Source organism: Zalophus californianus, chromosome 1 (genome assembly GCF_009762305.2).
Source record: "Zalophus californianus isolate mZalCal1 chromosome 1, mZalCal1.pri.v2, whole genome shotgun sequence".
NCBI classification, from domain to species: Eukaryota; Metazoa; Chordata; class Mammalia; order Carnivora; family Otariidae; genus Zalophus; species Zalophus californianus.
The window spans coordinates 11,481,481-11,506,654 of record NC_045595.1 but is presented as its reverse complement, the minus strand read 5'-3'; the positions used below and the strand labels follow the sequence as shown (position 1 = coordinate 11,506,654).

At 55.9% G+C, this 25,174-nt stretch overlaps 1 protein-coding gene across 1 annotated transcript in view; it reads left to right on the top strand.

Annotated features, from left to right (window-relative positions):
• NOTCH3 (notch receptor 3) overlaps positions 1-25,174 on the top strand; it is a 32,664-nt gene that overhangs the window by 5,184 nt on the left and 2,306 nt on the right. The window contains exons 3-32 of the mRNA XM_027586918.1: positions 799-941; positions 1,021-1,359; positions 1,452-1,574; positions 1,660-1,893; positions 2,517-2,672; positions 2,763-2,948; positions 3,626-3,739; positions 4,151-4,264; positions 4,820-5,053; positions 5,173-5,283; positions 5,776-5,968; positions 6,045-6,196; positions 6,422-6,535; positions 6,995-7,150; positions 8,263-8,488; positions 8,930-9,131; positions 9,270-9,423; positions 9,850-10,034; positions 10,609-10,741; positions 10,830-11,087; positions 11,170-11,288; positions 11,668-12,233; positions 13,912-14,244; positions 15,953-16,107; positions 16,240-16,462; positions 17,503-17,587; positions 19,765-19,927; positions 21,021-21,325; positions 21,594-21,741; positions 24,476-24,573. Of these exons, the coding sequence (XP_027442719.1) occupies positions 799-941; positions 1,021-1,359; positions 1,452-1,574; positions 1,660-1,893; positions 2,517-2,672; positions 2,763-2,948; positions 3,626-3,739; positions 4,151-4,264; positions 4,820-5,053; positions 5,173-5,283; positions 5,776-5,968; positions 6,045-6,196; positions 6,422-6,535; positions 6,995-7,150; positions 8,263-8,488; positions 8,930-9,131; positions 9,270-9,423; positions 9,850-10,034; positions 10,609-10,741; positions 10,830-11,087; positions 11,170-11,288; positions 11,668-12,233; positions 13,912-14,244; positions 15,953-16,107; positions 16,240-16,462; positions 17,503-17,587; positions 19,765-19,927; positions 21,021-21,325; positions 21,594-21,741; positions 24,476-24,573 (5,722 nt within the window). The remainder of the gene's footprint in view (positions 1-798; positions 942-1,020; positions 1,360-1,451; positions 1,575-1,659; positions 1,894-2,516; positions 2,673-2,762; positions 2,949-3,625; positions 3,740-4,150; positions 4,265-4,819; positions 5,054-5,172; positions 5,284-5,775; positions 5,969-6,044; positions 6,197-6,421; positions 6,536-6,994; positions 7,151-8,262; positions 8,489-8,929; positions 9,132-9,269; positions 9,424-9,849; positions 10,035-10,608; positions 10,742-10,829; positions 11,088-11,169; positions 11,289-11,667; positions 12,234-13,911; positions 14,245-15,952; positions 16,108-16,239; positions 16,463-17,502; positions 17,588-19,764; positions 19,928-21,020; positions 21,326-21,593; positions 21,742-24,475; positions 24,574-25,174) is intronic.

The window sequence follows — 25,174 nt, the reverse complement described above, 5'->3', positions numbered from 1 at the left end:
TGTGTTATCTGTGTATGTTTCTGAGTCTGTCTGTGTGTGTGTGCCTGAGTGGTTGTCTTCTGGAATCTGAGACTTTGCATTTGCCATAACAAACCACCAAGAACTGGGTGGTTTACAACAACAGACATTTATTCTCACAGTTCTGGGGGCCAGAAGTCTGAAATCCAGGTGTTGGCAGCCACACCGTCTCCAGTGGCCTTCCAGGAGCATCCTTCCTGGCCTCTTCCACCTCCCGGCAGCTCCACGCACTCCTTTGCCTTGTGGGTGCAGCACTGCAGGGTCTGCTTCTGTCTTCCACATGGCCTTCTCCTCCTTCTCCCAAATCTCCCTCTGCCAATGGATTTAGGGGCCCATTTGGGAAATTCAGGATGATCTCATCTTGCTATCTGTCACTTAGTTACATCCGCAAAGACTCTTTTTCCAAATAAGGTCAGAATCACAGGTTCTGGGACATGGGCATTTCTTTTCTGGGGCCATCACTCAAAACCCACTGAACTCTTCATGGCCCTTACCGCCCCATGCTGACGTGTTATATAATTCATTATTAGTGTATCTTCTCTTTGCCCAACTTGGCTGTGAGTATAAAGAGGGTGGGGATGACTTTTAATGTATTTGCGACTGTATTCCTATGGCTAAAAACACAGTAGGTACTCTGAATATTGGTTGCATGAATGAACTGGTGTGCCTGCTTGTTGCGCTGTTTGCTTGTGTGTTTCTTGCCTGTCACATGTGTGTCTGGGATGCACCTGCCCGGTACCACCCTAGTACTGCCCTGTACTAAGCTATCTCTGCCTACAGGTGCCCACCAGGATGGGTGGGCGAGCGGTGCCAGCTGGAAGACCCCTGCCACTCGGGCCCCTGTGCTGGCCGCGGCGTCTGCCAGAGCTCCGTGGTGGCGGGCACCGCCCGGTTCTCCTGCCGCTGCCCCCGTGGCTTCCGAGGTAAGGGACGATCTGGAGGGGAGCCCAAGACAGGCAAGGGTGTGAGCGGCCCAAGCTCACCCTCTCCTGGTCCCTCTAGGTCCCGACTGCTCCCTGCCGGACCCCTGCCTCAGCAGCCCCTGTACCCATGGTGCCCGCTGCTCAGTGGGGCCCGATGGCCGCTACATCTGCTCCTGCCCGCCTGGCTACCAGGGCCGCAGCTGCCGAAGCGATGTGGATGAGTGCCGGGTGGGGGGGCCCTGCCGCCATGGTGGCACCTGCCTCAACACGCCTGGTTCCTTCCGCTGCCAGTGCCCAGCTGGCTACACGGGGCCACTGTGTGAGAATGCCGTGGTGCCCTGCGCCCCCTCGCCGTGCCGTAACGGGGGCACATGTAGGCAGAGTGGTGATCTCACCTATGACTGCGCCTGCCTTCCTGGTGAGGGAGCTGTGCCCTGGGGAGGCGGCAGGAGCGCAGAGACAGCTGGCCAGCCTGGCAGTGACCATCTTTGCGTCCCCCTCCCATGCTAGGGTTCGAGGGCCAGAACTGTGAAGTGAACGTGGATGACTGCCCAGGGCACCGATGTCTAAATGGGGGGACATGTGTGGATGGCGTCAACACCTACAACTGCCAGTGCCCTCCTGAATGGACAGGTGAGCAGCAGGGCTGGCGACGGCCAGGTGGCAGGCCCTGGGTGGGCAAGCAGCGGGTGTGGACTGGTGCGTCTGTGTGCCACAGGCCAATTCTGCACGGAGGACGTGGACGAATGTCAGCTGCAGCCCAACGCTTGCCACAATGGGGGCACCTGCTTCAACACTCTGGGTGGCCACAGCTGTGTGTGTGTCAATGGCTGGACAGGCGAGAGCTGCAGTCAGAATATCGATGACTGCGCCACAGCTGTGTGCTTCCATGGGGCCACCTGCCATGATCGTGTGGCCTCGTTCTACTGTGCCTGTCCCATGGGCAAGACTGGTGAGTGGCTGTTTTCCTTATAGGCAGCAGGGCGCCCTCGATGGTTCTGCAGTGGGGGCAGGGATGGAGTCTGACTCGAGTGTTAGAATGATTATGCTGGAGGCCAGATTTGGGGTGCAGGGTGAGCCTGGGAGGGGCCTAAGCAGAGGCTGGCCCACAGTCCAGGGCAGTAGCCATGGGAACAGAGAGCTGTCCTGTGACTGAGAAGGAGACGGGACCTTTGCAAGTGGCAAAGGTCAGGGAAAGTGTTTGGGAGGGGGACTTGGCTATGGAGGGCAGGGCATTCAGGCAGAGGATACTGCAGAAGCAAAAGCTTGAGGGTGTATAATCAGAGAAGGTGTCTACAGATTTTAAAACAATATGTGGATGTTCCCAACTCATTTACAAATGGTTCAGAAAAATAAAAAAATAGGTAAAGCTCTACAAGAGTTGAATCTAGGTGGTGGGCGTATGAATCAACTTTGCAGTACATTTGAAAATTTTCATCATAAATTGTTCAGGAAGATAGCTACTAAAGACACTGCAGGTTAATAAAAACAAAACACAAAATGATATGTGGGGGATGTGGGACCTTTGGGCAGAGCTGGAGGGTCCGCCCTTGGACTCTGCCTACCCCTTTTCAGGGCTTCTGTGTCATCTGGATGACGCCTGCGTCAGTAACCCCTGTCACGAAGATGCCATCTGCGATACCAACCCCGTGAATGGCCGGGCCATCTGCACCTGTCCACCAGGCTTCACCGGTGGGGCATGTGACCAGGATGTAGACGAGTGCTCCATTGGTGAGGGGGGTGTGGTCTGAGAGTTGGGAGGGAGAGGAGAGGCAGGTCCTTAGCCACCCACACTCACAGTGGCGATGCCTACTCCTGCAGGTGCCAACCCATGTGAGCACCTGGGCCGATGCGTGAACACACAGGGCTCGTTCCTATGCCAGTGCGGCCGTGGCTACACTGGCCCGCGCTGCGAGACCGACGTCAACGAGTGCCTATCCGGGCCTTGCCGCAACCAGGCCACGTGCCTCGACCGCATAGGCCAGTTCACCTGCATCTGCATGGCAGGTGCGTGGTGGGTGTGGCCGGAGCGGTGGGTGAGGCTGGGGCGGAGCCTGAGGCTGGGGGTGAGGCAAGGGAAGCCTGCAGGCCACACACCCCCTCCTCCCTTCTTGGTGAAACTGTGTCTGGAACGGGACCCTGAGACGAGGTGGAGGCTGGGCCAGAGCAAAATCTTTGTGCGAGGCTAGGGCCATGGTCAAATGGAGTCTGTAGAACCTCAGATGGGCTGGGAGTGGAGTCTGTGCCTTAGGACCCACTGTGGGGCGGGAGATGATATGAGGGCGGAACCAGGAGCTGGAGTGGGTCAAGGTGGAGCCTGCAGACCATCTTTCCCTAACGCTGGGGTCAGATTCAGGCTGGGCCCAAGGCTATAGTGGGCCCTGGGGCTGGTAGCTGAGGACCTGGTATAGTGTGAGGACTACAGAGGGAAAAGGGTGGTCTGAAGGCAAGGCCCATATGGAATCACATAAGCCTTGGACCAGTTGGATCCACAGTGGGGTGAGGATGAGGCCACTCATGAGGCCAAAAGCTGACTCTGGGATTGGGCTGGGGGGTGGGGGGCAAAGCCAAGCAAGGCTCAGGGGAGCTGTCCATGGGTGGGAAAGGGAGTACCTTCCCATTTGCTCTCCCTTTATAGAAGAGGCTAAGCCCCACTGCTCTAATCCTCCTCTCTCACACCCTAGGCTTTACAGGCACCTACTGTGAGGTGGACATGGATGAGTGTCAAAGCAGTCCGTGTGTCAATGGTGGGGTCTGCAAGGACAGAGTCAACGGCTTCAGCTGCACCTGCCCCTCGGGTGAGGACGCTGGGCCAGGGAGCCTGAAAAAGGTCCCTGCAGAGGCAAAGGCTCTAGGGGAGCCTATAAGACCATGCTAGTGGATAACTGTCATAACAGAAACCACATACTATGAAAAACATTGAAATTAATTTCAAACTAAGTTGGGGCGCCTGGGCGGCTCAGTTGGTTAAGCATCTGATTCTTGATCTCAGCTCAGTTCTTGATCTCAGGGTTGTGATTTCAAGCCCTGCGTTGAGCTCCACGCTGGGCATGGAGCCTCCTTAAAACACAAACAGACAAAAAAACCACACATACAAAAAACTAAGTAAATGATCATCCCACTCATCCCACTCAAACAAGGCAGGGCTGGCAGGGGGTGACTTCTCTGACCCTGTCTGGGCCTCTGCCCATCCCACTCCCCACCCTAAGGCTTCAGTGGGGCCATGTGTCAGCTGGATGTGGATGAGTGTGCAAGCACACCCTGCCGGAATGGAGCCAAGTGCGTGGACCAGCCGGATGGCTACGAATGCCGCTGCGCGGAGGGTGAGAGAGGGCCAATGACAGGCTAGAAAGAGTCTGGAGGCGGGGCAAGGGAGGGGGAAGGCAAATAACAGCCTTGGGGAAAATTGGGGGGCGGGGCTTCAGCAAGGCACGAGTAGAGCCAATGACAGAGCCAGGGGACCGAGCCAATGATGGATGTAAGCAGTGGTGAGACTAGGGGTGGGGCCAGTGGGTCTGGCAGAGAGGGGATGCATCTTGGTAGAGGGGGGCGTGTCCAAATCCCTCTATCTCCAGGCACTTCCCATGTGTCCCCATTTCCAGTCCAGAGTGGAGAGTGAGGCGGAACAGGGCTGATAATATAAGGATTGGAGGCGGGGTTACGGTTGGGAATGGGATTTATCTGTGGAAGTGTCTTGGCCAGGGCGAGTCCTGGAGCTTGTGGCTGGATGGAGTTAGAGGGTGGGGCATGAATTGAGCCCACCTCCTGCTGGCTAGATGGGCGGGGCCTGAGGTAGAGCTGGGCCAGGACTGGGCTGAGGCCACAGCTGTGGGCAGGACCTTGGCACGTGGGTGGAGCCTGACCCTCTGGTCCTCCAGGCTTCGAGGGCACGCTGTGTGAGCGCAACGTGGACGACTGCTCCCCGGACCCGTGCCACCATGGGCGCTGTGTGGATGGCATTGCCAGCTTCTCCTGCGCGTGCGCCCCGGGATACACAGGCACGCGCTGTGAGAGCCAGGTGGACGAGTGCCGCAGCCAGCCCTGCCGCCATGGAGGCAAATGTCTAGATTTGGTGGACAAATATCTCTGCCGTTGCCCTCCCGGCACCACAGGTGGGGCTGGAGGCTGGGCTGGGGCAGAAACAGTACATCTGGAAGGGCACAGAGGGCTTGGGAATGGTGCCCCTGTGGGCCTCACTGGTGGCAACCCCTGCGGTGTTCCCCCTCCCCAGGAGTGAACTGCGAGGTGAACGTTGATGACTGTGCCAGCAACCCCTGCACCTTTGGAATCTGCCGGGATGGCATCAACCGCTATGACTGTGTCTGCCAGCCTGGCTTCACAGGTGGGCAAGTGGCTGCCATGGGGAGAGGGTCTTTATTGGGTGAGAGGGAGAGGGTGAGGGTGAAATCACCCTATTTTTGGCTGAGTTTGCTCCTCTCTTTGCGTTCGCTTGTCCAGTGAGATTGTCCACACTTAGCCCTGCGGTTGTAATCTCTCCCGTTGGCCTGAGGTTGTCCCCATATCAGCTCAAGGTTATCTTGGAACACACATGAGGGTGTCCAGTCCCAGGGATGGGGGTGTTTCTGCAGGGGGCCAAAGTAATCCTTGGGGAAAATGAAAGTGACTTCATGTAAGTTTGGGGACGAGTATGATCTGGGGCAAGGCAGCTCTGGATAGAGGAGGTGGCTGTCTTAATTTGTACAAGAGCTGATGTGTTATGAAGATGAGGTTGTTCTTGCTCAAGGGTGAGGTCGTGCTAAATTCGGCAAGGTTGCCTTTCCCCGTTGGCACCATCGCCCTTGTCCTGGGATGAAGTTGTCTTCGTGCTCTCCAGGGCCCCTTTGCAACATGGAGATCAACGAGTGTGCGTCCAGTCCGTGCGGTGATGGAGGCTCCTGTATGGATGGGGAAAATGGCTTCCGCTGCCTCTGCCCTCCTGGCTCCCTGCCCCCACTCTGCCTCCCCCCGAGCCATCCCTGTGCCCAAGAACCTTGCAGTCATGGTGTCTGCCACGATGCGCCCGGAGGGTGAGGCTTCTCCCCAGCCCCTGAACCCCTGCTGCCTCCCTGCCCATGGGCATTCCCTGACTGCCTTCCCCTCCAGGTTCCACTGTGTGTGTGAGCCTGGCTGGAGTGGTCCCCGATGCAGCCAGAGCCTTGCTCGAGATGCCTGTGAATCCCAGCCCTGCCGGTCTGGCGGTACCTGCACCAGTGATGGAATGGGCTTCCACTGTACCTGTCCCCCTGGTGTCCAGGGTGTGTGTCCCCACGTTCCTACCCCAGGCTCTCCCTCCCCACTTCTTCCTGCTCATTTCCTTTCTGCTCCACTCTCCCTTCTCTACATTTGCCTTTTTTTTCTTTTTCCTCCCCCCCACCCCCCGCCCCAGGAGCTTTGGAGGTGGGTATCAAGGTGGGGACCCTGGAGGGAGATGGGGACAAAGAATCTGTCAAAGACTGTCTCATTCTGCCTGCCCACCACAGGCCGTCAGTGTGAGCTGCCATCCCCCTGTGCCCCGAACCCCTGTGAGCACGGGGGCCACTGCGAGTCTGCCCCGGGCCAGCTGCCTGTCTGCTCCTGCCCCCCTGGCTGGCAAGGTACACCAGTTGCTCCTTCCTCCTCCTCCTCTCCTTCACCTCCTCTGCACCCCGCTGCATACTGGGTGGTGCTGGGGACCCAGAGGGAAATGTACCTTTGGCTCTGTCTTTTGAGGGGGCTTCTTTTTAGGAAGGGACCGAGCTGGACACGGACACCTGCAGCCTGTGTGGTCAGTTCTGGAGAAGACGAAGGGATATGGCGGTGGGGAAGCTAGGACTCAGGCGGAGGGTTTGGGGACAGCTTCCTGGAGGGGCAGACCGCAATCAGAATGCATTCACTACCCACTGAAATAAGGGGAAGGCAGTTTGGGAACCGCAGGTGCAAAACACCCAGAGGCAAATGACCACATATCTCGTATTCACCCACCTCAGCCTTCAGGTTCTTCCTGAATGCCAGGTACTCTCAGGCCCTACCCTGCACCCCCTAACCCTAGATGTTACCTTGCTCCCCATCCCCAGGCCCACGATGCCAGCAGGATGTGGATGAATGTGCTGGCCCCTCACCCTGTGGCTCCCGCGGTACCTGCACCAACCTGGAGGGGAGTTTCAGCTGTACCTGCCATAGGGGATATAGTGGCCCTTCCTGTGATCAGGACATTGATGACTGTGATCCCAGTGAGTTCAGGGGAGCCCCCGGGGGTGCTGCTCTAGAGAACATGTTCCTCAAGCCCGTACTGTGCGCCCAGCACTGAGCTTTCATCTTCATTCTTCTCTTACTTTTCCCATTTTATTCTTTTTTTTTTAAAGATTTTATTTATGTATTTGAGAGAGAATGAGATAGAGAGAGAGAGCATGAGAGGAGGGAGGGTCAGAGGGGGAAGCAGACTCCCCGCTGAGCAGGGAGCCCGATGCGGGACTCAGTGCCGGGACTCCAGGATCGTGACCTGAGCCGAAGGCAGTCGCTCAACCAACTGAGCCACCCAGGCGCCCCTTCCCATTTTATTTTTGAAAACCAAGGCCCCAAAGAGGTTAGGTGACTTGCCCAAGGTCATGAAGCAAGAGGGATGAGGTGGGATTGGAGCACAGGTCTGTCTGAAGCCCGTAGACTGCCTCTGGCAACAAGCAAGTTAACATTATGTGTCAAGTATGACATAATAGGCCCCCAGTGAGTCCTCCCGGAGCACTAATAGACCGGTAACGCAAGCCACATAGAATACTTAAAATTTTTCTAGTAGCCACATTGAAAAAGTAAAAAAAAAAAAGAAAAAGATATTAAATTTAATAATATATTTTTTGTTTAAACTACTATATAAAATGTGATTTTGACATGTACTCACTATAAAATTATTGAGATATGTTACACTCATTTTTTTTCATACTAAATCTTCAAAATCAGAAATCTAGGGTTTATTTTACACTTAAAGCACCTCCCATTTGGGGTCAGCCACATGTCAAGGGCTTAATAGCCACACATGGCCAGTGGCCACTATACTGGCGGGCATAGGTCTGGAGGAGGCCCTCTGTGCTGTGCCCAGCAATTAAACAGACACAACTAACAGCATGTGCTTGGCTCCCCTATCCCCCTCCTCCTTGCACATAGGTGAGGTTTCCAGATAAGGGAGGAGATGAGGCCACAGAGGGGACAGAATTTGATCCCCTGACCAAATGTGCCCCTCCCAGTTAAGCCTGGTTTCCTCCTGATTCCCCGCTATGAGAGGCATGGCTGGGTCAGGCTGGGCTGATGGGGGGCGAGGGGTATGACCAGGCCTTCTCCCTTTGGACCTTAGACCCCTGCCTGAATGGTGGCTCCTGTCAGGATGGCGTGGACTCCTTTTCGTGCTCCTGCCTCCCTGGCTTCGCTGGTCCCCACTGTGCCCGAGATGTGGACGAGTGTCTGAGCAGCCCCTGTGGCCCGGGCACGTGCACCGACCACGTGGCCTCCTTTACCTGCACCTGCCCACCTGGTTATGGAGGTTTCCACTGTGAGCAGGACCTACCGGACTGCAGCCCCAGGTGTGTGGGGCCTCTACCGGGAGCTCAGGGACCCTGGCGTCGGATGGGGTGTGGAACATGAGAAGGGGTGGGGACAGGAAGGGGGTTCTCGGCATGGCACCCACCTCACAGCTCTGATTCGTGATGGAGCAGTGTCCGGGAAGGGTCAGGGCATCTGTTTGGAGGTCACCTTAGGGACACTGGTTCCTAAGGGAGTGAGGTCAGGCCAGGGCAGGGCCTCCACGTGGCTCCCACCTTAGGTCTGAAGTACTTGGTAAGTTGGGGCTAAGGGAGAGGAAGGGGCGGGACCTCTGCTGGGGCTTTGGCTTCTGGTAGGGGGGTAGGGGTCAGAGAAGAGTGCCCTCTCCACGGGGGCCGGGGGGGGGGGGGGGGAGAGGAAGGGCCAGGAAGGCGGGGCCTGCATGGGGGCGGAGCCTGACCCGTCCCTCCCTTCCCCTCCAGCTCCTGCTTCCATGGCGGGACCTGCGTGGACGGCGTGAGCTCGTTCAGCTGCCAGTGCCGCCCCGGCTACACGGGCGCACACTGCCAGCACGAGGCCGACCCCTGCCTCTCTCGGCCCTGTCTGCATGGGGGCGTCTGCACTGCTGCCCACCCTGGCTTCCGCTGCACCTGCCCGGAGGGCTTCACTGGCGCGCAGTGCCAGGTGGGCGGGGTCACCGGGGGCCTGGGGGAAGAATTTGGAGGGCTGTTCTGGGGTAGGGGCCTGCCCGAGACCCTGGAGAAGCTGCCGTGCGGCTCCTCGGGGGTCCTCGAGTGCTGACGCTGACACCTTCGCCTCCAGACGCTGGTAGACTGGTGCAGCCGCGCGCCCTGTCAGAACGGGGGTCGCTGTGCCCCGACCGGGGCCACCTTCTACTGCCTTTGCCCCCCGGGGTGGAGCGGCCGCCTCTGTGACATCCGGAGTGTGCCCTGCAGGGAGGCCGCAGCCCAGATCGGTGAGGGGGAGCACAGAGGCTGGGTGTGGGGCTCCGGAGCGGGTGTGTGCACATCTTGCTAATGTGAATACAGTAAGGCTATGGCAGAGCATACAGGCGGGATGGGGTGTGTGGCTGAGTGTTGGTGGATGTGTAACGTGGCACAGCTGGTCAGGGCCAGGATGGTGTCACGGTCACCACGAGGTAGCTGGGATGATGTCGGTGATGCTGTGTGTGACTGAGCTAGTGCGCGCAGCAAAGGTGTGGATATGTGTTTGTGTGTCAGTGACTGAGCCCGTGCCAGTTTGGGCGGGGGCTTGTGTGACAACCCGATGGGGTGTGCGTGAGGCCCTGGTGACTGATGGCCGCAGGGATGTTCCGTGATGCTGTGAGCGATGCAGGCAGGGAGGGGCAAATCCGTGCCTGACCGGGCTCTCCTCTGCGCAGGGGTACGGCTGGAAGAGCTGTGTCAGACAGGTGGGCGGTGTGTGGACAAGGACAATTCCCACTACTGCGTGTGCCCAGAAGGCCGCACGGGCAGCCACTGTGAGCAGGAGGTGGACCCCTGCTTGGCCCAGCCCTGCCAACATGGGGGCACCTGCAGAGGCTATGTGGGGGGTTATGTGTGCGAGGTAAGGGGCACCCAGAGTCGGGGAGAGGGGAGCTGGTCATGCTGGGTGTGTCTGCACACACATTTCCGTGTGTCTGTGACCTGGTGTGGGTGTGTCTCCCTAGGCATGTCTGGGTTTTTGCTTTTGTGTCTCTGGGTATAATCTTGTGGGTGTATTTCTTGGTTGATCTGAGGACTTTCTGTGTGTCTGGGTGTGCCTCTGTCTTTGGTTGTTTCCTGGATGTATCTATCCCTCTGTGCGCCCCATCTTTTGGGTATGAATGCACGTGCTGGTGTCCGAGTGCATCTCTGGTTGTATGTGTCTTGGGTACATCTGGGCATCTGGATGTCTCTCCTGTGCATTTGTATGTGTGTGTCCCTTTGCACTGGCTGTGTCTCTAACTCTCTGTGTCTGGGTGTCCTCTGTGAGTGGGTGTGTTTCCTTGTACTGTGTGTGTGTGTGTGTTTCTGCAAACAGGGCATTCCTCTGTGTGTCGGATGAGACTGTATGTCCTTTGGTCCTGTGATCTCTGTGTCTTCATGGGGAGTATCTGTGTCCCTCTGGGCTTAGAGGTCCCTGTCTCACATCACTGCAGTGTCCAGCTGGCTACATGGGGGACAACTGTGAGGATGATGTAGATGAGTGTGCCTCCCAGCCCTGCCAGCACGGTGGCTTCTGCATTGACCTAGTGGCCCGCTATCTCTGCTCCTGCCCCCCAGGAACACTGGGTATGCCAGGGCTAGGGTTGGGGGACAGGATGGGAGACTGGGTCTCCATCCCCTCCTGACTGCTCCCCCCCATCCTCCCCTCCCCAAGGCGTGCTCTGTGAGATTAATGAGGATGACTGTGGCCCAGGCCCACCCCTGGACCAGGGCCCCCGGTGCCTGCACAATGGTACCTGCGTGGACCTGGTGGGTGGCTTCCGCTGCACCTGCCCCCCCGGATACACTGGCTTGCGCTGTGAGGCGGACATCAATGAGTGTCACCCGGGTGCCTGCCATGATGCACACACTCGGGATTGTCTGCAGGACCCAGGTGGGGGCTTCCACTGCATTTGCCGAGCAGGCTTCACAGGTAAGCATGGGAGAGGCAGCTGCCCTGGGATCCTGCCTGTGTGCCTACACTGTGGCTGATCCGCTAGCTCCTGCTTGTCTAGGTCCCCGCTGTCAGACTGTCCTGTCTCCCTGCGAGTCCCAGCCATGCCAGCACGGAGGCCAGTGCCGTCCCAGCCCAGGCCCTGGGGGTGTGCTGACATTTACCTGTCACTGCATTCCGGTAGGTCACATCGGTGTCTCTGGGGGAGGAGTGCGAGCGTGGCCTCGCTAGAGGGCGTGGCTTTAGGGGAGAAGAGGTGGAAGGGAAGGGGGTTCCTGAGAAATACTGAAAATACCTGGAGAGAGAGAGAGAGTGTGTGTGTCTTTGTGGGGCGGGGGAGGAGGCACTGGGGTTTGGAGACCTGGCCTCCTGGGGAAGGCGGGGCTTTTCTGCAAGGTGGGGCCTTCAGTGGGCAAGGGAGAGGTTGGGCGGGACCTGGGGAGATTGGAGGCTCAACCTTCTCAAGCCTTGACCCCCTATCCTCCCCTCTCTCTCTTCTCCCTTGCAAATCCCTCCCTCCCCTCTCTTTCTCCAACCGGATCCCATCTCCCATCTCCAGCCGTTCTGGGGCCCGCGTTGCGAGAGGGTGGCGCGCTCCTGCCGGGAGCTGCAGTGTCCGGCGGGCGTCCCGTGCCAGCAGACGGTCCGTGGGCCGCGCTGCGCCTGTCCCCCCGGACTGTCGGGGCCCGCCTGCCGGGGCGCGCGGGGGTCGCCGCCGGTGGCCGCCAACGCCAGCTGCGTGGCCTCCACGTGCCTCCACGGTGGCTCCTGCCGCCCCGCGCCGCTCGCCCCCTTCTTCCGCTGCACGTGCGCGCCGGGCTGGGCCGGAGCGCGCTGCGAGGCGCCCGCGGCGGCGCCCGAGGCCCCGGAGGAGCCTCTGTGCCCGAGCGCAGCCTGCGAGGCCAAGAGCGGGGACAAGCGCTGTGACCGCGAGTGCAACAGCCCGGGTTGCGGCTGGGACGGCGGCGACTGCTCGCTGAGCGTGGGCGACCCCTGGCGGCAGTGCGCGGCGCTGCAGTGCTGGCGCCTCTTCAACAACAGTCGCTGTGACCCCGCCTGCAGCTCGCCAGCCTGCCTCTACGACAACTTCGATTGCCGCGCGGGCGGCCGCGAGCGAGCCTGCAAGTGAGCCCCTCCGTCTGTCTGTCGTCCCTTTGACCGGTCTGTCTGACCGCTCGCCTCGGTCTGCGTCTTCTCCGTCCGTGTGCCACACCTGCCCATCCGTGGGCCCCGCCCTATCCGCCCTTTCACTGGCCTGTCAGTCCACCCTTCGACTGTCTGTTGGATGTCCACTCACTGGCCCCCTCGGCTTCTTCGTGTACCCTGTCTGCCTGTCTGAGTGCTGTTTGTCTGAGTGCTGTTTGTCTGTGCGGCTCATCTGCCTGCCCATGTGCCACTGCTGTCTGTCCCTCCGTCCACACAAGACATGACCTGTTTGTCCATCAGTGTGTCCATCCGTCTGTCTTTCTTTCTGCTTGTGCGCTCCATCTGTCTCTCCCTATGTCCTGTTTGTCCATCTTTGGGCTTTGTTCTGTCCATCTGTGAATTCCTTTCGTCCCTCAGTACACCCAAATGTTTGTCTACTTCTTCTTCTTCTTCTTTTTTTAGATTTTATCCATTCGTTTGAGAGAGAGAGAGAGAGCGAGAGCGCAACATGGGGGGAAGGGGCAGAGGGAGCAGCAGGCTTCCCGCTGAGCAGGGAGCCCGACTTGGGGCTCGATCCCAGGACCTGAGGATAATGACCTGAGCTGAAGGCAGACACTTAACCCGCTGAGCCTCCCAGGCTCCCCTGCCTACACTCTTCTGGTCCATTCTTGGGCCTCATCTGTCCATCCGTCTGACTGTATGCCAGTTTGTCCATGTGCCTCATTTGTCTGTTCATCTGTGCCTCTTCATCCATGTGCATCCATGTACCTCTTCTGTCTGTCCTTCTGTCCATCTACTCACCCTTTTTGCCTCCCTATATGCCCATTCATCTGTCCATGCCCCTACCTGTCCCTCCCTGCCCATCTCCTGCCCCTGTCTCTGTCTATTCATGAGTGCTGTCTTTCCGTCCCAGGCATTCCATCGGTCCATCCCTGTGCTCTGCCTCTTTTGTCCCTCTGTCTGCCTAGAACGCTTCCCTCATTTTTTGTCTCCCTGTCTTTATTACCCCCACTTTCCTCCTCACCCACCCTGCTCCAAACACCCTGGCCTCTGCCATTTCTCAGATACCCTAGGCTTGGACGCACCTCAGGGTCTTTGCACTGCACTGCTGTTCCCTCTGCCTGGAACCCTCTTCCCTCAGGAAGCTACATGGCTCCTCCCTCACCTCCTTCAAGCCTTTGCTCAAACAGCAGCCCCTTCTCAGTGAGCTCCTCCCTGGCCTCCCCCAGTACTTCCCTTGCTTTATGTTTCTCCTTAGCATTTAATTCCATGTAGCACCGTGTGTGTATGTGTGTGTTTATATTTAGCTTTGACTGATGTGTAATTGAAATGCTGTGTATTCTGCTGCTCATTCATCTCTTTTAATGTCTGTCTCTGCCCACTGGAATGCCTCCTCTTCCTGGGCAAGGATTTGTGTCTGAGCCATATCCTGGAGGCCTATAGCAGCATCCAACACACAGCGGGCATCTGTCAATATTTATTTATGACTAGTTTCTGAAGGAACGACTGGATTTGCAGAAGCCCTGACACCTTTCGGATGCCTTCTAGCTCTCTGTGCTTTCACCGTCTGTCCCCCTTGTGTCTCTGGAGTCTGGGTGCTCTCCCGTGCGCGTGAAGGGGTGTTCGATGACCCTGACCCCACTCCCCCCTCCCTCAGCCCAGTGTACGAGAAGTACTGTGCGGACCACTTTGCCGATGGCCGCTGCGACCAGGGCTGCAACACGGAGGAGTGCGGCTGGGACGGGCTGGACTGTGCGGGCGAGGTGCCGGCCCTGCTGGCCCGCGGTGTGCTGGTGCTCACCGTGCTGCTGCCGCCCGAGGAGCTGCTGCGCTCCAGCGCCGACTTCCTGCAGCGGCTCAGCGGCATCCTGCGCACCTCGCTGCGCTTCCGCCTGGACGAACACGGCCAGGCCATGGTCTTTCCTTACCACCGGCCTGGTCCTGGCTCCGAATCCCGGAACAGGCGGGAGCTGGCCCCCGAGGTGATCGGGTGAGAGCTCCACCCTGGAGGAGCCGTGAGGTTCCTTGGGGTGCTGATCTGGGAGGGGAGGGTCCCTGCTCATCAGGTCTTGGGTGTTTCACTTCCCTTAACATCTTGGGGAGCCTTCCTGGTGATGTGACCAGCATGTCCCACCTTCAGCACCTCTGTCATTTGGGGCTGAGTCATTCTTTGCTGTAGGGGGTTGTCTTGTGTGCTACCGGATGCTCAGCAGCAGCGTGCTTGGCCTCCACCCCCCACCGTCCCCCCAAGATGTGACAACCAGAAGTGCCTCCGGGTACCGGCAAGGGTCCTCTGGGGAGCAGAGTGGTTAAGGGCATGTGTAGTTTTTGATTTTTTTTTAGAAATGGAAAACAGAATTTTCCTGATGGTGGCCTGGGAGAGAGGCCAGAAGGGAGGTGTGGCCTCTGAGCAGGGAGGGGGCCCCTGACAGAGGAGGGCTGGATTCTAGAGACAGAGGACATGGGCTCTGACAGGGACAGCTGGAATGGGGGAGTGGATGGAGTCGGGTGGCTGACCTACCAGTCCCTGGATGTTCCCTGGGTGTGGGGATAGGGTATCTGGGGGCGGTGGGGCCGGGGGGGGGGTCTCATCGAGATAAGGACACAGGATGATAAACAGGGGTCACATTCAGGCTTGCAGAATCTGAGGAGTCTGGGGGTATCGTGGAGCCTCCCCCCTAGGAGACAGCCAGAGGCTGAAGATATGCACAAGAAAGATAAAAGGGTTGTTGAAGCCATGGGAGGGACTCAAAGAAGTGGGGACAGAAGAATGATCTGGGGACATTGAGACCTAAGGATTGGTTGAGGGAAATCAGCTCAAAAAAGAGGAGGAGTAGCCAGAGAGATAGCAGGAGAACTGGGCCGTGCGGCACTAGGGATCTCAAGGCAAGAGGGAGTTTGGAGAGTCTGAGATGGGGAGTCAGATGTATGTGCCGCATGGAAGGGGTGCTCTCAGGAGAGAGGGGATGAGGGACGCAGGATGGGGCAGGAAGGGGTCTCAGTCTGGCCTCAGCGCGATCCCTCAGGGAGCTCTAGAGCACGAATAGCACCCTAGAGTCCGTTCCCCCTTGAGACAGAAGGGCCACTTTGCTTTTTTTTTTTTTTAAAGGTTTTTTATTTTTTGTTAGAGAGAGAGAAAGTACAAGCAGGGGGAGCGGCAGGGAGAGGGAGAGGGAGAAGCAGACTCCCCGCTCAGCAGGGAGCCTGACACAGGGCTCGATCCCAGGACCCTGGAATCATGACCTGGGCCGAAGGCAGACGCTTAACCGACTGAGCCACCCAGGCGCCCTCTAAAGGGCCACTTTGTATACCCTGTATCCGCCAGTCATGGGCTGAGGGCTGCCCTAAGGGGTGTCACCTCCCAAATGAAGAGGTCCCCACTTTGCTGAGGTCAGTTTTCTGGAGAAGAGGCGGCCGTCAGCTGTTAGAAGCTGCAGACCTGGGTGTGCGCCAACGGCATCCACTAGAGATGTTGACATGAAAACAATGCCCCCTGGATTCGTGGCCAAGGGGTCACTGGTGGCCACAGCAAGACTGGTTTTGGGGCGTGGTGGGTTGGATGCCAGACTGGGGGCAGGTGGGCCCTGGCAACATGGTGAGAGGAGAGGACTCCTCTGAGTCCCTGGGATGGGGCTCTGTGCCTGGCTTACAGCAGGTGCCCCATGGAACCCGCCTGTCCTTCCCTCGTGTCCTTGCAGCTCTGTGGTGATGCTGGAGATTGACAACCGGCTGTGCCTGCAGTCGCCCGAGAATGACCACTGTTTCCCTGATGCGCAGAGCGCGGCCGACTACCTGGGAGCGCTGTCGGCCGTGGAGCGCCTTGACTTCCCGTACCCGCTGCGTGCCGTTCGGGGTGAGGCCCGGGCCCCCCCCCCGCCACCCGTGGGAGGCGAGGGTGGAGCCGGGGCTCCGCGGGGGGCGGGCCCTGGCCTGTGGTTGAAGCCCTGCCCCCCCCCCCCCCCCCCCCCCCGCTTCCCGCCCACAGGGGAGCCGCTGGAGCTGCCAGAGCCAAGTGTGCCGTTGCTTCCCCTGCTGGCCGCCAGCGCCGTCTTCCTGCTGGTCATCCTCGTCCTGGGTGTCATGGTCGCCCGGCGCAAGCGCGAGCACAGCACCCTCTGGTTCCCCGAGGGCTTCGCGCTCCACAAGGATGTGGCTGCCGGCCACAAGGGCCGGCGGGAGCCCGTGGGCCAAGATGCGCTGGGCATGAAGTAAGGACCCTGCCCACTCTCCATGCCTGTGTGTGTGTGTGGGGGGGGTCTTGGGAGTCCTTGAGCCCACTTTGACCCGATTCTGACCTCTCATCCCAAGCGGACCCTAACTTCAGACCCCAGCCCAGACGCCTGTGCTCATCTCCTTGACCACTAACTGACTCCATGATCCCTGGGGATCACCCCGGACTCATGACCCCCCTCACCCCATTTCCTGTATCTCAGTTCCCTTGACTCAAATCCTACTCTGACCCCACCGTGACCCTGCCCTGATCCTGGCCTCTCTGACTTCACCCTCATTCTCAGATTTGTTCCCACATGACTGCTGGCCTCATGATCCCTGTTTGCACCTCAACCCCTCACTGATCCCTGACCCTATGCTCTATGACCCCCCAGTACCACCTCTGACTCTAACTCACTCTGACCTTTGACCCCATTCTGACCCTCTTTCCACCCCCAACTCAGCGTTCATTCTCCATGATCCTCAATCCTGGCCTTGGCCCTGGGCCTCGCCTCCAACTCCCTGATGTGTCCCTCAAGACCCCCAACCCCACCCTGACCTGACCTAACCCCTGAATTTACCCCTCTCCCGTGACCCCATGACCTCTTTACTCCTCAATGCAGCATCCTTGATCCTGGCTGCATCTCTCACCTGTGGCGAGGACAACTGCATCCTCATGTCATCTTCTATAATCCCTGCTACATGCCTGTGACCCTCACCTATCCCATAGCCCACTGTTCTGACCCCTGACCCCACTCCTGTCCCTTCCCCAATTCCACCTTAAGACCCTGGCCGCCACCCATCATAACCCCTGACTACCCCCCCCACCACTGCGACCTTGACTTCATCCTGCATGCTCTCTTTGGACCCTGTATCTTGACCCTGTCTCCTGTGCCTACTGACCCAGGACCCCAGAACCCAACCCTAGACCCAGACCTGGCCTCTGGGAGCTCTTCTCTGATCCCACCCCAAATTCGCCTATCAGGTTGCCCATCTCCATTGTCTCCTCTCCCCTGCCCCGTTCCCATTGTCCCCACAGGAACATGGCCAAGAGCGAGAGTCTGATGGGGGAGGTGGCCACAGACTGGATGGACACGGAGTGCCCAGAGGCTAAGCGACTGAAGGTTCTGCCCCTTTCTCTGACCCCTGCCCTCAGGGTCCTGGGTGGAGGCCCCAATGGCCAGGGGAAGAGTCAGGGGAAATCTCTGCTCTCCTCGGCTCTGGGGGAACAGTCATGGCATCTGCCTCATCGTGCCCCTCTTTAACCAGGCCCCTGCTCCCAGGCCAGGGTGGGGGTTTTCCTGCCCCTGGCCCAGACAGTGACTCTGCTTTCTCTCTGCTGGGTCCAACTTTGTCCAGCGTGCCCGGGCTGAAAGTGCTCCTAGCTGGTTTTAAACACCATGTCCTCTGCTGGGGCCACACCCATGGGCTCTTAGTCAGCTTGGGCTGCCATTACGAAATACCACAGACTGGGGGGCTTAAACAACAGATCCCTATTTTCTCACAGTTCTGCGGGCTGGAAGTCCAAGATCAAGGTGCTGGCAGGGTTGGTTCTTGGTTAGGGCTCTCTTCTGGCCTTGCAAACAGCTGCCTTCTCCATGTGTCCTCACACGGCATTCCTCCATGTGCCTGGAGGGGGAGAGCCCTGGTGTTTCTGCCTTTTCTTAAAAGGATGTCAGCCCTATTGCATTAGGGCCCCACCCTTATGCCCTTGTTTCGGCTTAATTACCTCCTTAAAGTCCTACGTCCAAATATAATCATGTTGGAGGGTAGGGCTTCAGCATCTGACTTTTGGAGGAGCACCGTTCTGTCTGTAACAGGTTCCTGCTAGCATTTCTTTCTACTTGCTGAATGTCTTGAACACACACATGAGCATCTTATTTCATTTTTATGAGGACCCTATAAAGCAGCTATTAATATACACCTCAGTTCTCTGCTGCCTCTCCCTGCCTAGAGGCAGTTCTCAGCCTGCCTCTCCCCTTTATTTATGAGAGAGAGAGTGCCAGTGAGTGAGAGTGCACGCACAAGCAGGGGGAGGGGCAGAGGAAGAAGGAGAGAGAAGCTCAAGCAGACTGTGCTGAGCTTGGAGCCCGATATGGGGCTCAATCTCACCACCCTGAGATCGTGACCTGAGCCAAAACCAAGAGTCTGATGCTTAACTGACTGAGCCACCGGGGGCACCCCCTGCCTAGATTTTAATGTTTGTGAAATGGAGACATCTATTACAATTGACACCTGAAGAAATCTGTTCACCTCAGGCTTTTCTTTTTCTTTCTCATCCCAAAGTGGGTATTAAGTAGATAGCGCAATATGTTTTTGATGGCGTTTTCGGATTGCAGAATGACAGCATTATCCTGATTTTGCTAATGAGAAGCTCAGAGCTCTCGTGTGATTTGCCAGCTGATGGACAGCTAACCAGAAAGGGTCAGGGAGGATGGGACAGCTGCCCATCACCTGGCTCTCCCCTTCCATGAAATTCAACTCTCTACCTGGGTCCTTAAGCTCAGGTCTGGCTTGATCAGGCTGTGTTTGGTGCCCGAAGGCTCTTAAATGTCCTGGCGGGCTAGTTAAGAATACACCCGTCCTGTTTTCATAACATCACTATGCCTTTTGGACCCTGAGCCTGAACTCTATCAAGCTCCTGCCAGGGGCCCAGGGCCCATGCTTGTGAAGGTAAATCAATACATTTGTGTATGACTATTCTGCCCTGATACCTCATGTTCATGTTCATGGTACTGGGTAGGAGCCCCACATGGTATCCAGAGCTTCCCCCTGCTTCTCTCTTTCCCTCCCAGCCAATCACCCTTTTCTCAGATTATAATTGATCCATAAAGGATCACCTGCCCCCGCCCCCACATTTTTTTTTACCAGTGTGATTTATAGTTTCCAGAATACAAGTTTTGCGTTTCTTTTGTTAAATTTAATTCTAAGTATTTTATTCTTCTTGATACAGTTGTCATGGGACGGTCCTCTTCACTTTTGGTGTGTTATGTCTAGTGTATAGACAGGCGTGTGCTGACAGGTGCTATGCTCTGTGTCTCTTCTTTGATCACCTCCTTGGGTTCCTAGCCCTCCCCACTTCCAACCCAGAGTAGAATCCCAGTTCTTCCTTTTATGAGTTCTGTGAGCTCCAGTATGTCAATTTCCTGTTTCCGTATGTATAAGAGAAGCCGGATATTCAGGGTTTCTTGGGGCTGTGAGTGCGCACCTCCGTGAGAGGAACCTGTGAGGGCGCCCAGACTGTCCCTCTGACTATCTCTCTCCCAGCTCTTTGTGAGAGCCCTGGTCCTTATGCCTTCAGGTAGAGGAGCCCTGTGTGGGGGCTGAGGATGCTGTGGATTGCCGCCAGTGGACCCAACACCACCTGGTTGCCGCAGACATCCGTGTGGCACCAGCCATGGCGCTGACACCCCCGCAGGGCGATGTGGATGCTGATGGCATGGATGTCAATGTGCGAGGCCCAGGTCAGCCACGGGGCCTCCCCTCCAAGGATGCCCTTTCCCCATCCTACTTCTGAAAAGTTGCATCTGGGTCTGGGTTCTGGGGAGAGTAGGGTGTGTCCAGCATCCGTCTGTGGGGGTGTGTGTTAATCAGGACTCTGGGTTGTGATGATAGCCCAACTCAAACGAGTTTACTGGCTCTGGTAACTGGAAGCATCACGGATATTTGGGTCCAGGACTCACGGCCTCGTGGCTCCAGCCCGGGGAGGCTTTCCCCTGGGGGCACGGTAGCCACAGGCCCAGACCCGCAGCGGCACCAGCAGACGTCCCGGGATGACTTCTGACTGGATGGGCTGCAGTCACGTGCCCATCCCTCAATTAATCAGTGTGCCCTGGGGGCTGGAATATGCAGATTAACTGCAAGGGGCGGGGCTAAGGCCCCTAGCGCTACCCAGGGCTTGAGGATGGGGAGTGGGGTGCACGTGGCTCCCTAAGGGAAACAGGGGCAAATGCTCATGCAGAAGGTAGCAGATCACATTATTTGGATCCTCTTGGATCCGCCTTTGCCACATTTCAGGGTAGTCCTCCCCCAGCTCATTTTGCTTTTGTTCCAAATGGCCTGCACCTATGGCTCTCTTTTGAAATTCCTCAGGCTACCAGGGTCTGAGGTGCCTGGGATTTTATGTCCCTGGGGTGGCTCTTTACCAGTGGGTGGGGGCGTGTGAAAGGCACACCTCCTTTGCCTGGAGCCGGATTACAGCTTGAGGCACAGTTCAGCCTCCAGGGTCCCCCTTCAGGATCAGGCTGAAGTAAACCCCTGGGAATTTGCCTGAGGCTGAATGCTTGCTCCTCCCTCCCTCCCTCCTGGATCCTCTACCGTGACAAATCACGGAAGGGCTGCCTGTGAATCCTCATCCTGGGTTGGTTTCTGGGGTACCTGACACAGGTGTGTGTGTGTGTGTGTGTGTGTGTGTGTGTGTGTGCGCGCGCGCACGCGCACGCCATTCCCTCTTGTGCTCTCATGTGTCCCACTTCCTCCTAATGCAGTGCCCTCAATAGTAGTCCCTGGAAAGGCCCCTGTGCCCACCTCCCTTTGACATACTCCTGGTCCCCGCAGATGGCTTCACTCCACTGATGCTGGCCTCCTTCTGTGGGGGGGCCCTGGAGCCAATGCCCCCTGAGGAGGATGAAGCAGAAGACACATCAGCCAGCATCATCTCAGACTTGATCTGCCAGGGAGCCCAGCTTGGGGCACGGACTGACCGCACAGGGGAGACAGCCCTGCACCTGGCTGCCCGCTACGCCCGGGCTGATGCAGCCAAGCGGTTGCTGGATGCTGGGGCAGACACCAATGCCCAGGACCACTCAGGGCGCACTCCTTTGCACACTGCTGTCACCGCGGATGCCCAGGGCGTGTTCCAGGTGAGATGCACCTGCCCCTTTGGACTTTGGAGCTTGCACAGGCATCAGGCAGACCTGGGTTTGAGCCCTGGTCCTGCAAAATAGAGCTTTGTTTTTCTCATCTGTTAAATGGTGATATACGGTGGCCGGCAGATAGCTGCTTCCCGAACTTCATGGAGTCTAGGGGACGGGGGGGTGGGAGGTGGTTGGGGAACTCAGAGGACTTACAGATGCTCCTGGTCCCTCTGTTTCTGCCATGACCCTCCCTTCTGCATGCTTTCTCTTCTAGATTCTCATCCGGAACCGCTCCACAGACCTGGATGCCCGCATGGCGGATGGCTCTACGGCACTAATCCTGGCCGCCCGCCTGGCGGTGGAGGGCATGGTGGAAGAGCTCATTGCCAGCCATGCTGATGTCAATGCTGTGGATGAGCTTGGTAAGCTGTGGGGAGTAGCAGTGGGTGGAGGCTGAGAGGGTATCACCTGGGCCCTGACTGTCTTATGTGAATTATCTTGAGACCCGATCACTGAAACTCATGCACATACAATAGGGCTTCGACATGGACTTAAACTCACATGTTTTTTTTTTCTTTTTTTATGGCCTCCCCTAGCCCATATGACACCTCAGTGACTTAGAAAAAGGTGGCCTTCCCCAAGACACTTCATTTCCATCCGCTTTGTTAGAAGAACCTGCTCTGCTGCCCTCTGCTGGACAGCTGGCGTACTACGTTTGCACATTGGCCAAATCCCCACGTGATGTAACTGCCTCTGTGGAGGCGGCTTGCGGGCCCAGGTCCCCGCCGGTGCAGATTCATAACCTGCCCTCATGACCAGAGCACCTCACATGGCTGCAGACACACTCAGATGCTCATAAACACCCTTTGAAGCAGGTGTTTTCAACCTCTACCCCATTTACACTTGGGATGATGGATGATTCTTCGTGCGGAGGGCTGTCCTTGCAATGTAGGATACTAAGCTGGCATCCCTGGCCTTGACCCACTAGATGCTAGCAGCACCCCACTCCCTAGTTGTGACAACCCAAAATGTCTTCCGACATTGGCAAATGCCCCTGGGTGGGGGGATCACCCCGGTTGAGAACTGTGGCTCTGGAGGACTGCTGTCCAATAGAACTTTCTGTGAAGATGGAAATACTCTTGGTCTCTGCTGTCCAGTGTGGTGGCTTTGGAGCCCTTGAAATGTGGCTAGGGGGAATGAAGAGCCAAATGTCTTATTTCATTTAGTTTTTTTTTTAAGATTTTATTTATTTATTTGAGAGAGAGAGAGAGAGAGAGAGAGAGAGAGAGAGCATGAGTTGGGGGGGGAGGGGCAGAGGCAGAGGGAGAAGCAGACTCCTTGCTGAGCAGGGAGCCCGATGCAGAGCTTGATTCCAGGACCCCGGGATCATGACCTGAGCCGAAGGCTGATGCTTAACCGACTGAGCCACCCAGGCGCCTTCATTTAATTTTTTAACCTTTGTTTTGCCTGCCTTTTTTTTTTTAAGGCTTTATTTAAATATAATTCACATACCATCCAATTCAGCCACTGAAAGTATAACATCCAGTGGCTTTTAGTATAATCACATAGTTGTGCCACTATCCTCACAATACATTTTATAACATTTTCATCACCTGGAAAACAAGCTCTCACCATTAGCTGACCCCCTCCAATCTTGTCTTCCTAGCCCTGGGCAACCACTAACGAACGTACTTTCTCTCTCGATGGATTTGCCTACTGTGAATATTTCCTATAAGTGGAATCCAATAATATATGGTCTTTTTTGGCTGGCTTCTTTTGCTCAGCATATTGTTTTTAAGGTTTATGAAGTGCGGTAGCAGGGACTGGTACTTTTGTTTGTGATTTTTTAATGATCAAATAATATTCCATTGTATGGATATACATTTTGTTTATCAGTTTATCCATTGATGGACCTTAGGGGAGTTTCTACTTTTTGGCTATTGCTGCTATGAACATTCATGTACAAGTTTTGGTGTAGACGTGTGGTTTTCATTTCTCTTGGGTAAACTTTCAGGAGCAGAATTGCTGGGTCTGGGTCATACGGTCATGTGATCACTCTGTGTTGAACCTTGTGAGGAGTGGCCTGACTGTTTTCCATAGCGCCTGCCCCTGTTTGATGTCCCTGCCATTAGTGCACAAGGGTTCCAGTTGTTCCAGTTTCTTCACGTCCTCCCAAACAGATGGTATTGTCTGTCTTTTGTGCTAGCCTTCCTAGTGGGTGTGAATTGGTATCTCATTGTGGTTTTCATTTTTATTTCCCTGATGGCTAGTGATAATTGAGTGTGCTTCCCTGTGCTTATTGGCCATTTGTAGATCTTCTTTGGAGAAATGTCTGTTCTGATCCTTTGCCCATTTTTAAATTGGGTTTTTGTCATTTTTTGGGTCTTTTTTATTTTATTTTTTAAAAAATTTTAATTCCAGTATAGTTAACATAGTGGGTTTTTGTCTTTTTATTATTGAGTTATGAGTTCTTTATATGTTCTAGGTATAAGTCTCTTATTAGATATATGGTTTATAACTATTTTTCTCATTTTGTAGGGTTTCTTTTCACTTAGAAGCACAAACATTTTAATTTTGGTGATGTCCAATTTATCGATTTCTCTTGTTGTTGCTGCTTGTATTTTGTTGTCATATCTAAGAATCCTTTGCCTAATTCAAGGTCATGACGTTTTACTTCTATGTTTTCCTCTGAATGTTTTGTAGCTTGAGCTCTTACGTTTAAGTCTTTGATTCATTTTGAGTTAATTTTTGTATTTGGTGTGAGGTAGGGATCCAACTTCATTCTTTTGCATGTGGAGAGCCAGGTGTCCCAGACCATTTGTTGAGAAGGCTCTCCTTTCCCCATTGAATGGTCTTGGCACCTATGCTGTTTAGTTGTAATTAATTTAAATCTAAAGAGCAATATGTGCCTGGTGGCTACAACCAGCACCCCACATAGTACCCCCCCGTGTATGGACAGTCACACACGGTGGTCCCTTGGACAGAGAGTCACTCCACATACATGGACACAAACACATGTTCAGACACTCTGTGGCAGGTCTTCCCCCCCCCCTCCAGGTTATATTCTAGATACTTCCTTTCCCTCTGCCATGGGATCCTAGCAAATGAACCCAGTTCTAACCCTGACTTCTTCCCCCCACCCCCCGCCCCACCCAGGGAAATCAGCTTTACACTGGGCAGCAGCCGTCAACAATGTGGAGGCCACCTTGGCCCTGCTCAAAAATGGAGCCAACAAGGACATGCAGGATAGCAAGGTGAGCCCCAGCCCTTGACTCACCAGGCAGTCAGCCCTGGCACAACCCCCTAAATGTGGCAAAGAGCAGGGTGGGGTAGGTTAGTGGGGGCATTCATCCTGCCTGCAGCCAGGTTTCAGGGATAGGATTTGGACCTACCAACCTCCAACAGTGGATCAGAGGAGAAAGCCTGTGGCAGTTGCTGTGTGACCTTGGGCAAATTGCTTAACATCTCTGAACTTTACTGTCCTCATCTGTGAGGTGGGGAAGCACCAGTACCCACCTCACTTTTGTCTCCTGAGGATTCAGTGAAATTTGTAAAATGCTTAGCAGATACTCAGTAAAACATAACTGTTATGATCATTGTTTTAAAACCCTTGCAAGGTGGAATTACTCTCCTCATTTTATAAATGGGAAGAGTGAGGGTCAGAGGGGCACAGGGGTAGTCTGACATTTTGATATTTTATTCATTATGGATTTTTTTTGCAATAATCTTAAATTAAAAAGTAATGCATTAAAATATCATTTATTTTGATGACTGGTTTTTGACACCCCTTAAATTTTATGCCTAAAGCAAGTGTCTCACTTTCATATAGTCCTGGCTCTGGGGCATGGTGCTTAG